At 41.5% G+C, this 12866-nt stretch overlaps 1 protein-coding gene across 1 annotated transcript in view; it reads right to left on the bottom strand.

The window, feature by feature from the left end:
- The window catches only part of LOC136863901 (dynein beta chain, ciliary-like), a 5220903-nt gene that overhangs the window by 3329491 nt on the left and 1878546 nt on the right, over nucleotides 1-12866 (bottom strand). Inside the window, exon 34 of the mRNA XM_068226514.1 lies at nucleotides 652-830. Coding sequence (XP_068082615.1) covers nucleotides 652-830 — 179 coding nt within the window. The remainder of the gene's footprint in view (nucleotides 1-651; nucleotides 831-12866) is intronic.

Here is a 12866-nt window from a genome sequence, read left to right as displayed (position 1 = left end):
ACCCCTCGTAAAGTCGTCTGTCTGCTGGAAATGCCTCCGTTGACGGCGGCCTGGCATTCTTAGCTATACACGTGTCCTGTGGCACACGCCAACACGTTCTACAATGACTGTCGGCTGAGAAATCACGGTACGAAGTGGGCCATTCGCCAACGCCGTGTCCCATTTATCGTTCGCTACGTGCGCAGCACAGCGGCGCATTTCACATCATGAGCATACCTCAGTGACGTCAGTCTACCCTGCAATTGGCATAAAGTTCTGACCACTCCTTCTTGGTGTTGCATTTGCTCTGTCAGTCAGTGTATATTTCCAAAATCACCGTGCGCAGAGTCCAACTCTTTGGTCACTAGAAAGAATGGACTCAAGCCGACGAATTCAAAAAATTCACACGTTTTTTAAAGAACTAGGCTACGAGGCCGACAGACAGAGACGAGATTTCTCCAAGTTACACGTTGTTTATTAAGGTCATTCCCCGTGATCTTAAGTTAACCAATCACGAAGGAACAAATATTGTCACACGGCTTATAATTCAATGTTTCAATATATTTATTATTACCGGTAAGAAGTTTGACTCTTTGAATACATTATTGAGTTTTCCTTCTACTTTATGAATTGACATGGTTCACGTAGCAGAGAATGACATGAAATGGTTACCTGTGTCTCAGCTGTGATTGCCACTGAAATGACCTAGATGATTCAATTTTAAGTAGAATGAACTTGGAAACCACATCTCTCGAGTGTACGTCAATTGTACAGATGGTCATGATCTTCTGACGATCTTCCCTGGTTAGCTCTCCAATCAGTAATAGAATCAGTGTACTCAGCTGGTTTACCTGGTGGGACCAAGATAAAACAATATAAATGGTACAGCATAAGTGCAATATGTTATAAAGAGAACAAGGGGAAATACGGAATACACTGATTCACTGAGAGGTATTTCATTTTATGTTATGTTATGAACTACGTGAATATTATCAAATTTTATTTTGGCATGAATCATACTAATGTGTGATAGCGTAGCTAAGATTATGTTGTAAAGGAAGAGGCAGTCAGGGCCTAATCTTTCATTGCAATGAGCGTTATCTCTGTACAAATGTGAACTTAGAGATACTACTAAGAAGGATGTAAGAGCGTTCGCGTGAATCAACAAAGTGAACGACATAGACTTCCTGGGGTATCTTATTCACAAATTATCTACTTGGTTTCATGAAATCTAGCACTAGAGGGATTTGTATCACTACTAATCCCATATAGATATACGCGTGGTTAACAGCGACAAGTGGGGAGATCAGTTGTCCATTTAGTCTTTCTCGCTCATGTTGACTTCCAGGTCTCTCCATTCTCTGGGGTTGCGTAAGTTGATCTATTGGAAAGACTAATTAAAGGCTCAAGACCTAAGCTCCGAGAGATCGTCAACCCATTTATTGCCACGAAACGGCGCCTCAACTGAACATAATTATTGGGACTGTATTTAGGAATCTCCGATGCTGTCACACATAGTCCGCGGCAAACTGAGTAAGACAGACCCTTACCGTTTCTTTAATCTGGCAACGCGCGTTGTGAAGGAATCCCTCACCCCTTGATTTTGTCATATCCCATTGCACACGAGTCTCTCCTCCTAGGTATTCCTAAGTCTGCAACTGGTGCTTGTTGGTGAAGGTTCGTTGTTTTAATCCTTGCAGTTCAGTGAGCTTTGTTACGTTACTATTTCTGGCAAGGTAGAAAATCCTATATTTGAAACTAAAATATTGTAAAATACAATAATCCTTCTGGAAATAAATAGAGAAATCTTTAAATATAAATATGCACTATAAAGGAGATTTCATGGGTGATAGAAATTCTCACCACGCACCTGTAGAATATCCTACATTTTTACTAAAATATTGTAAACTGCAATTAATTCTTATGAAAATATATACAGAAATCTTTAAATACAAAGTAAATCTAAATGTACTCTAAAGATGAATTTCATAATCAATTTCATGGGTGAGATAAGATCTCACCACGCTCTCGCTCCCGTTCCAACTCAATACGCGCCCGTTGCCGGGTTAACGAAATCCTATTCCTTACAATCATTAGACTCCTGCGAATTTTTTCACGTGATGTTATTTTCTAACTAGTCGCGTCAAGTATTCAAATTATCTTGTTTCTCAGACTATCAATAAATCAATATCAATCAACATTGATATGCATTTAGGGCAGTCGCCCAGGTGGCAGATTCCCTATCTGTTGCTTTCCTAGCCTTTTCCTAAATGATTTCAAAGAAATTGGAAATTTATTGAAAGTCTTCCTAAAGTTAACGTGGAAGTATGGGATGTTCATGAGCTTTTTAATACTGATCCAGCGTTCGCCTCCGACCACATATTAATAAAACTCCTAGTGGTAGGGATATGTATGTTCAAAAACACTGCGTCAGCTTTTTTTGTGCTGAGTCAGCACCGGAGGTCATTGACCCATTGCAAGGATATTGACTCCCCCTACGTGCTCTTGCGTACCAACATACGCACGTGTGAGACGCTGATTTTGAATAAGAGAACAAGTCTAACTTCACAGTCGCCGTCATGGAGGTAATGGGTTAGGTTACGGAACCGAGGATTTTGCTTTGTTATGGGAGGGGTGTTGTGAGGTGGTCCTCTCCTCCCAGCTCCCTACAAAAAATAGGGGAGGGCTAGGTGAGAGATTTGCTCTCTATCCCCGCCTAGTGGTCCACCGCCTTGGCGAGGAGTCCTCTACCAAAAATATTGCGCGGCTAAGAAGAAAGGCATGGTCACTTCTCTTTTGCGAGAGAGCGATAAACTATTTTCGCCTTGTGCATCATATTTTATTGCATCGTTGAGCGCCGTGAGTGGAGAACCTGCGTATATTAGCGCAACCATGCAGGTGAGATGTGAATTTATCTCGAAATTTGCGATTGTCATGTTGAAATGCAAAATATCGACCAAGGGAGGTGCGTGCGCATCGATGGCAGCGGATAACAACGCACCTATGCGGGAGAGGTGTGAAGTCATCTCGAATTGCGATAGTCATATTGAATGCAAAAAATATCGAACCGGCGTGGTGCGCGCACAGCATGTGAATGTATCCACACGGTTACCAGCGCAGTCTTTTGAGAGACAGGCGAATTTGCGACACTCGCAAACTGCTCGATCAGTTTACGCAACAGCACTGTCGTGCACGTGCCCAAACCGTGCCTACGGATAACAGCGCTGTTATGTGAGAGAGTTAGGAAGTAAATATTCACCGCTGAGCACAACCGATAACGTACTAGTCGCCATCTTGACAGATATCTCTCTCTCATCTAACCTGCTATCTGTGTCCCCTTAGAGGAGGTGAGTTGTTGAGGTGTAGTTTTACCATATTGCGTTGGTGTAGGGGCAACATCCATCCGTAAAACAGAGACAAATCTGCATATCATCTTAGATGTGCGAATAATAATAATGTGGGCGTTCGTCAAGGTTCTATTATTTTGTTCATTTGATATCGTAATGTTTATCTGAAAGCGCGAAGTTAGAGTATAATGAGCAAAGTTAGCTAATTTTAGGATTGTTCAAATATAGAGTGATGGTTGTGATGAGTGCTTTATTTTTGAGGGGTGCACAAAGATTCAAGGAAATATCATGATGAGATACGACATCGTAATGGGCTTATATTGTACGGCGAATTACTTGTGCACATTTTTGTTGTGTTCTTAATTATTAGGGTTTTCCAAGTATTAATAATTGTTAGTATTAGATTAAACTTAATGTGTTATGACATGAAACGAGATATAATACTGGAAATAAATTATGTAATTTCTTCCAGCTGCACGACAACTGCAGACGATACATATGATTAGAAAAATAACTACATCAGAATGTGAGTAGGGACTTGTTAAAGAAACCATTCGACCGAGGAGATAGCATTCATTGTTCATTAAGATTCATTAAATCATTTACATATATTAAATCATTAAATTCAGTGGAAGCCGTATTTGTGAAATGACTTTAAACCAAGTGAATAACTTGAAGGTGCACTGTGGAAATCTTAGTTTATTTTTCTGGGAAAGTTCAAATATTAACGTAACGCTTATGGGGACATATCCGAAGATAATGGATTTTACTGCCACAAAGTATTGTGAGCGTTGTTGTTGTTGACTTTGATTGATTGAGCATTAAATGTGCTGGGATTAGTAAAGTGGGAACTTTGGTCATCATCCGATGTAATTTAATTGTGTTTCAGCTTAGAAACTTGGATGGTCATGGGGTCATCAACATCAGTGTAGCATCACTTTCCTTGCAGACATCATCCACGATGACTTTAAAGTAATTTAGAAGTTTAGAGCTCGGTTCATGACCTAGTAGCAGGTCACATCGATTCAATTAAGGGTCAATGCCGTACAACCACTGTGTGGCACGCACAGATTGGACTGCCTTAACTATACCCAGAGTCCAGAGTTCCTGTTACGAGGGCTGGTCCATCATGAATCATTATGTTGGTACATGTAGTCTCACATGGAAGCAGAATTTAAGGATTTCCATCCTTTATTTCCTTTAGTTAATATTTGAGACAATGGTTTCTAGTAAATATGCCCATCAGGCAGTTAAGTCAAAGGCTCAAACCAGTTATCTGGTGCTCTGTGTTACATTAATTTGGTGTCAAGTGGACAAGATTGAGTCCAAATTATATTGATTTTAAATTATTATTTTCTTCCGTAATTTCATAAATAAATAAATACGACTATTTTTGAGTAGACCTCTCATTTGAGTAAATAGATTTGGATTACTGAACGCTACCTTTTACCTCAGCAAGTGACGAAGAACCCGAAACGACCCAAGGGACAGATCTCATGAAAATTGCTGATAGGTAAGGAAGGTAGGTATCCTTCATAGTGGCGCAAGGGTTCAGTAAGATGGCGCGACCGACAGTGGGGCTTAAGTCACTTAACGGAGAGGGCCTAAGACCTACGTCACTTGATGAAGGGATTTTTACACGTTGTGCATCAGTAAGTTGTGGCACCAAAGTGGGGCCTTAGACACGATAACGATGAGGATGTTTTGGAAATATAGTGCAGCAGAGGAAATGAAAAATAATGTTGAGGCTATGCCACATTATGGCAGGTAATATCGTGCACAAGGGTTGTGAGTGAACTCGAAGAAAATATAGGAGATATTACGATGAAAGTAATTTATCTACCGAATGAAAGGTATAATTTCCGTATATTTTAGAATATTTTCCAAAACGTTTGTTATACTGGTTTTGAGTGTCTTGACTGATCATTTTGATCAACTGTACGTTGAATTTCACATTTTATTAAATCATTATTTAGATAATGTTTTTTAACAGTTTGATATGCTAAATAGAAGAATGTTATAATGTTTATCGTCTGCATTCGTGAGGTACGTCTTGGAAGTCGCAGGCTCACCAGTGACTAATTGGTCTATAATTATAATTATATCTATGGAGGAGATAGAATGGGCCCAAGGGAAGTTTCTCCAAATGCTTGAGGACTTAAAGGAGAGTATAGAGGCAGATAGTAAGGAACTAAGAGAAAGTGTGAAGGCAGAGAGGAAGGAACTAAGTGAAAGTTTGAAAGCCAATAGGAAGAACATAAGTGAGAGTATTAAATCTATCAGTGATAAGTTAGAAACAGTGGATGTCAAATTATATAATGCGGATGTAGAATTAAAAGGTATGAAGGAAGTCGTAAAGTATGTCGACATTAAAGTACAGGATACACAGGAAAATTGTAAGGAAGCTAGTGAGTATATTAGGAAAGATATTGGTGACTTAAATGGAACAAAACACTAAAGCACAGATTGACTTTAAAAATGAGATTAAACAACAGTTCATAGACACTCGCGAGCTACATCGTGTTCTTAGTGAGAATCAGGACATAATTAGGGGAGACCTCAATAGGCACGTTAAATAAATTAAGGCACTACATAAGCGGTTGATGTCAAATGAAGCTGAACTTAGGGCCGATCTGAAGACAGTGGTAGAGAAATTCAATATTCTGCGTGAAGACGACAAGTCAAAACTCTTCACAACGATGCACGAACATAATGAAAGAGATAGCCGTATTTAATGCTAAATTAGACCATGTAGACGAAGACTTCAAGGTAAATGTAGACCTGCGCATTGAAACAGTTGACATGAAATTAACCCTGAAGAATAAGGTGGATATAGGAAAAATATGTACAACTCAGGAAGAAACGGCTAGGGATATTGAGGATGTCCAAGCAGATATAGAGGAACTGGGAAAGGCTAGGCGATAACCAGGGCAGACTTATCCCAACAGCTTTAAGTTACACAAGATTATGTCATAACTCTGAATGATGAGTTGACATCCGTTCACGAGGAGACCGACAAGACGTATTCAAAGTTTGACTCGCTTAAGGGGAGGTTAGTGCCCAGAAATCAGAACTGGATGAGTTAGTGAGCAATATCGTGGGAGTCCAAGCCAAGATAGAGGGAGTGGTTAGTAAATCAGGCCGCACCTCGGAAATGTCGATCAGTTGGCCTAGCAATTCTAGTAGTGCCATGCATATTAGTGGGAACGGACACTTTAACAATTCTGCCCATTCTCAGGGGCAAATGTCACGAATGTCATAAATATGATCCGGCTTAAAGAAGATCAAACTGAGAAATTTGATGGCAATGGTACCCAGACTCAAGAAGGTTTTCTAAGAGAGCACAGATAGTATATCCGAGATATCAATCAATCAATCCTGATCTGCATTTAGGGCAGTCACCCAGGTGGCAGATTCCCTATCTGTTGCTTTCCTAGCCTTTTTCGAAATGATTTCAAAGAAACTGGACATTTATTGAACATCTCCCTTGGTAAGTTATTCCAATCCCTAACTCCCCTTCCTATAAATGAATATTTGCCCCAGTTTGTCCTCTTGAATTCCAACGTTATCTGCTTATTGTGATCTTTCCTACTTTTATAAACGCCATTCAAACTTATTCGTCTACTAATGTCATTCCACGCCATCTCTCCGCTGACAGCTCGGAACATACCACTTAGTCGAGCAGCTCTTCTTCTTTCTCTCAATTCTTCCCAACCCAAACATTGCAACATTTTTGTAACGCTAGGGTACCTGAAGAGAGGCAACTAACGATTGTATAACGGTACTTAAATAGAGATGCTCTACTATGGCACAAAGAATTCCGGCTTAACTTCGGCATATTGGAGGAACTTCAGACAACATTTTTGGGAAAATTTTGGAATTGTGAAATTCAACAAAACCTAAGGCTAGAGTTGTATTCTCTTAGGTATAATACCGCAGGACTACCAAAAGGTTCACTGTACTTTACAGAACAATTACTAAAGTTCAAGGAACTAGAATCATCACCAAGTCAACAGGAACTGTTTCAGGCTATCCAGAAACAGTTCCCGTCAGATGTTCAGATATTAATCGCTGCAAAGGTCGAGACCCTTATGCAGACGGAATTGATATTGCGACAGCTGGACAATACTCATTTTCATCAGTCAGCACCACGAGTAGTTAGGCATTTGGAGCATCAAGTGAATGTCGTGAATCACAACTAGGGGAATACGCCAGATAGGGAAGTTTCACAGGCACCCATATACGAGAATAGTGGGTGACGCTTTGAAACTAGACCAAACCAGGGTGAAAAGAACTGGGAACAGCCTCGATACCATCACGCAGAGTGAGATAGATGCCGTGAACAGTGGAGAAGACACCAGGGTCGATATCAGGAGAACTCTGATCAAAGGCGTAGATACAATTGCGGGAATGAAGTCACCAGAAGATGGAATAATTATGAAAATTTCAGACATTCTGACCGTTGGCACGAGTCTGAAGAGATGAGAAGGGAAGGAGATCAGTATCTGAGAGAGCTAAGAGAACAGGTACAGGACAGGAAAATGAAGGAAACTGTCTAACGAATGGAAGTATGCACTGACTGTGTACGTGCACAAGACTGGAGCTGTACGGAGGACATACCACCAAGATTGGGAGTTAAATCCTAACGTTCCTCATTTCGACGGAAGCCTGAATTCGTCAAATGAGCGGAAAAATCGCCAAATTTCCAGTAGTGTTTACGAGACAGAATTTCCACACACAGCCTGAATACGTTTCTCGCGACGGCTGGTAAGTAGCCCGGATTGACTCATTGATTACACAACCGGATGAATTAGTGGAAGACCACGTCAGACAAGAGGTTAGGAAAACAAGAGAGCTACCCGTTATTAATGTCAGGATCTGTAATTTTAAGGTGAGCTGTGTGCTGGATACAGGCGCCAACATCAGCCTGATTTCGGAAATTTTTTCAGCGAATTATCTGCTCGGAAATCCTTACCAGAAATTCCAGTAGCAAACATAAAAATTAGAGGAGTTATTCCCAACAAAACTGCCTTTTGAAAAACACAGACATTTTTGGATTTGCAGATAGGAGACATGACATTTTCGCATCCTTTTGTTGTAATTTCGAAGCTTCACTATAATGTGATTCTTGAAGCAGACTTTATTTGTGAAAGTAACGCAGTCATCAACTTAGGAAGAAGGGAGGTGAAATTTAGGAAGGATGACGGGCCGGAATAAGGAGCTCTAAATAACGAATCATTGGATCTGACTGGGAGAAGAATGTGTGAGGAAGAAGTCCATTTCGCTACAGCTTCTAAGGATATAGAAGAGGAGATAAGCCAGGGAACAGAACAGGCTAACCAGGAAGAATGGGACGTCCTCGAGATTGAGTTGGAAGGGCTGTAGAAGAATTGATAAATCAGAAAGTGTCGGAATGCCCAGGGACGTCTGAAGAGAAACTAAAATTGAGAGAACTACTTCTCAAATACCAGGATGTTTTCGATTCGAAACCAGGATGCATTCCTAATTTCAACTATGTTTTGACTGTAAATAGTTGGGAGCCGTTTAAATGTAGGCCGTATCCCATTCCAGAGCAACATCGCCAGGAGGCTGGAAATATTATTAGAGAGTTGGAAGAGAGTGGGTTGATCTCCAAAGCAAATACCCCTTCTGTAAATTCCTTAGTAACAGTTCATAAGCCTGATGGTTCCCTGAGGGTGTGTCTGGCTGCTAGGTCTGTAAATGAGAGACTAATCGCTGAGAATGGCAGAGCACCTCCCATTAAGGAGATTATTAGGAAGTTTAGGGGCAAGTGCCGCTTCACTATTATTGATCTTACCTCATTGTACCATCATATAATGCTCGATCCTAAGTCAAAATTTTTCACTGGATTCATGTATGACCAGCAAACGTATGTTTTTTTGACCGCCTGCCTTTTGGAATTAGAAATGCTGGTGCAGCCCTCATACGCGCCCTAGATCGCAACCTCACTGAGCAAGTTAAGGCCGTAACTATGCGTTATGTCGATGACATACTGTATTCATCGAAGGATTTCAAGGAAAACCTTCGTCATCTCGAGTTGCTACTTGAAAAGCTCAGGATTGCTGGTTTTAAGATCAACTTAAAAACAAATTTTTGGCAGGAGGAATTTGTCTTCGTAGGACACATCATTGATGGTGAAGGAGTACGTCCTAACCCAGTGAGAATGCAAGCAATTGACAAATTTCCAAGCCCTATTAAGGTAAAGAACGTCCGACAGTTCTTGGGAATTAGCCAATTCTTCAGTGAGCATTGTCCAAATTATACGGAGGTTGTGACTCCACTGCAAGATTTGCTAGTGAAGAACAATCGATGGAAGTGGTCTAGGGAACATGAGATTTCCTTTCGGGATACTAAGGAGATGTTAGCTAGAAGTGTGAAGCTAGGGTACCCGGATTTCGATAAGACCTTCATCTTACAAATGGATACTTCCACCGTAGGGATTCGTGCAGTTTTATACCAAGAGGAAGAAGAGGAACCCGAGAAGAAGAACTTCTTGGCATTCTATAGCCGTAAACTTAGGAAGCGCGAGCCAAAGTACGGTGTCAAGGAATTAGAAATGCTTGCAAATGTTCAATCTTTACAGCACTCGAGAAAGATGAGTTTTGGATTCCCTATAGCCATTAGGACGGATCTCCAGTGTTTAACCTTTGTGATGAAGACGGTAGTTGCTAGCGAGAGGGCAGCTAGGTGGGCGCTGCTTATTCAGCAGTTCAATCTGACCATCGAGCACTGTTCGGGAATGTCTAATGTCCTGGCGAATGCCTTGAGTCGATATCCAAACGAGAATGAACATGAGGAGAACTTCTTGGAATAACTGACGAAGACAGAACTTTTCTCAATGAGCTGGCACGTTTGCCTGAATTTCAAAGAAGGATCAATTTTGTGGCAGGTTAATTTCCTTCTTGAAGGGATAGTTTCCACGTGACCACCCAGGACATGGGGAAGTTGAGAAGCTAGCTGAGAGCTATCTGTTTGTTGACAACACCTTGCTGAAATTCATAGACAAGGAACACACGAAGTCTCGAATCGTTGTACCACCACCACTTAGGAAGGGACTAATATAGCACGTCCGTAGGATAACAAGTCATGGTGGGATTGACAAGGTCACCGCTACCCTTCAGGAAACGTTCACCTGGGTTAATATGCGAGAAAACTTGAGAAGCATTGTGATTACATGTGACACATGAAAGAGGGTCAAGGCGAACCCATACCTCATACGACAAGAACCGATACCTCTCTTACCTGATAAACCTCGTGAATGGTTTGCCATGGATATTTACGGAGTCCTTCCCAAGTCATGTCTTGGTAACCGTGGACGTATTCTCTAAGTTCACGTCTTTATGTCCATTACAGAAAGCAAACACTAAATTAGTCTTGAGAGCTATAAATAGAACAATCATTCCAACTATGGGGAAGCCAATGTCTTTATTGACGGACCACGGCTCACAGTTTACATCAGCTCAGTATAAGTAGGAGTTACAACGGCTTGAAATTTTCCATTTTCTCAGTTCAGTTCACCATACCGGTGGAAACCCGTCAGAACGAATTATGCGGGTCATCGCTAAGTTTTGTCGGATCTTCTGTGCTCAAAAGCATTGGAGATGGTTTAATGTATTACCCATCATCGAAGACTGCGTGAATAACGCTAACCACGAATCTATAGCGCACATACCAACTGCGGCTAATTCCAGTACCTATCCTCTGAGACAATAGCACACAGGGGTGAAGTGTCCGAGCGACCCGCTAGCATCTCAAACAATTTGTATTGAAACTACACCTAGGTATTTTCGTCAGCAAGCTGGCCGAAGATTGAGACGCGTCAGAAATAAGAGATTTCATCGGCCCTTGGAAGTAGGCGAATATGTGTTTGTCCGTAAATCCGCTCTTTCAAATCATGAGAATAAGTACTACGCGAAGATTGCCCCGTTGTATTTGGGTCCATTTAAAGTCATCCAGAATTTCAGAAACAATTCATATAAAATCCAGTCATTAAATGGACGCACTGAGGCTATTTTCAAAGCCGCCAATTTAAAGGTTTACCATAAATCTGAAGATATGGTAGTCCAGGAAGTCAACCTCATTGAATCAGTGGAGGATCAAGATGTAGAACCGCTCGAGGAGAAGCAGGAAGACCCAATGAAACGATGTAGGCTAATTCCAGACTCTGTGATATTGAGAGCATTTGAGGAGTACTGGAATCTACAGAGCAGATCCGGATAGAACAGGGAGAAATTGAGGAAGGTTCTGAGGAGGAAGACTCTGATAGCGAGGAAGGCAAACATCTCTCAGTCGGAAATTCAGTGGAGATAGACATGTAACCAAGAACCACTAGGAATCTGAATGTATCAACAAACATCTGTATACCAGGAGATGAGCAACTGCAGAAGAGAGAAAAAAGGTATTAATGTTCAAAGGTCATGTTTCATCAGACGTCGAAATTAGAAATTTGACCATCTGGATTGTATTGAAAGGAATTCCTTGTCACTGCGTGAACCCATGAACATTTTGCCCTAAGGATTTTTAATATTAAAATTGCTACATGATGCCGCATGTCATTTGTGATGAGGAGCTTGAACACACAGAAACGACACGTGGCAACCTTCCTTCCCATGCTTTGAGATGTGACGTCATCCGCACGTGTCGAAAGTGGATGGATACAGAAGAAAGTTTAGGTTGAATAAGTATATTTAAATGAAATAATTAGTAGTGAACGCAGTATAAAACCAAACCAAACCAAACCCCATGGCACTACAGCCCTTGAAGGGCCTTGGCCTACCAAGCGACCTCTGCTCAGCCCGAGGGCCTGCAGATTACGAGGTGTCGTGTGGTCAACACGACGAATCCTCTCGGCCGTTATTCTTGGCTTTCTAGACCGGGACCGCCATCTCACCGTCAGACAGCTCCTCAATTCTAATCACGTAGGCTGAGTGGACCTCGAACCAGCCCTCAGGTCCAGGTAAAAATCCCTGACCTGGCCGGGAATCGAACCCGGGGCCTCCGGGTAAGAGGCAGGCACGCTACCCCTACACCAGGGGGCCGGCGCAGTATAACGAGGGACCTGTATTTATCTATAAGACAACTGGTCTTTAGTAAGACAGATTTGAGACTGCTAAGCTTTTACTGTGGATAAGTCAATGAGAGACGCGCGTGTCTATTTTACTCACTCCAGGTCGTCAGAAAATAGTGCCTATCAGTTGAGGTCATTTAACCAGTTAATTTGGTAAGAATAAATTTTAAATGTTCGTGAACACTGTCGATAGCAAGTTAGCAAGTACGCGGTTAGCAAAAACTCTTTTTATTACAGTTCCACTAAGTCGAAAAAATTACGCAAATTTTCTTGGCGGCAAGGAAAAAATACCTGAAGAGAGGGGTAGCGTCTATAAAATAAGAAGGGACGCCATATTGAAACCCCTGCATTTGTATCATTGAAGCTTGAGAGAGAGGGTAGAACTGTTCAGTAAATCGATCGTCAAGAAGTAGACTAAGTCCAACCAACAGCTTTTTGGCCGATGTGGCCGG

The sequence above is a fragment of the Anabrus simplex genome, chromosome 2 (genome assembly GCF_040414725.1).
Source record: "Anabrus simplex isolate iqAnaSimp1 chromosome 2, ASM4041472v1, whole genome shotgun sequence".
NCBI classification, from domain to species: domain Eukaryota; kingdom Metazoa; phylum Arthropoda; class Insecta; order Orthoptera; family Tettigoniidae; genus Anabrus; species Anabrus simplex.
The sequence above is the reverse complement of the archived record's forward strand: the minus strand, read 5'-3'. Positions and strand labels throughout refer to the sequence as shown.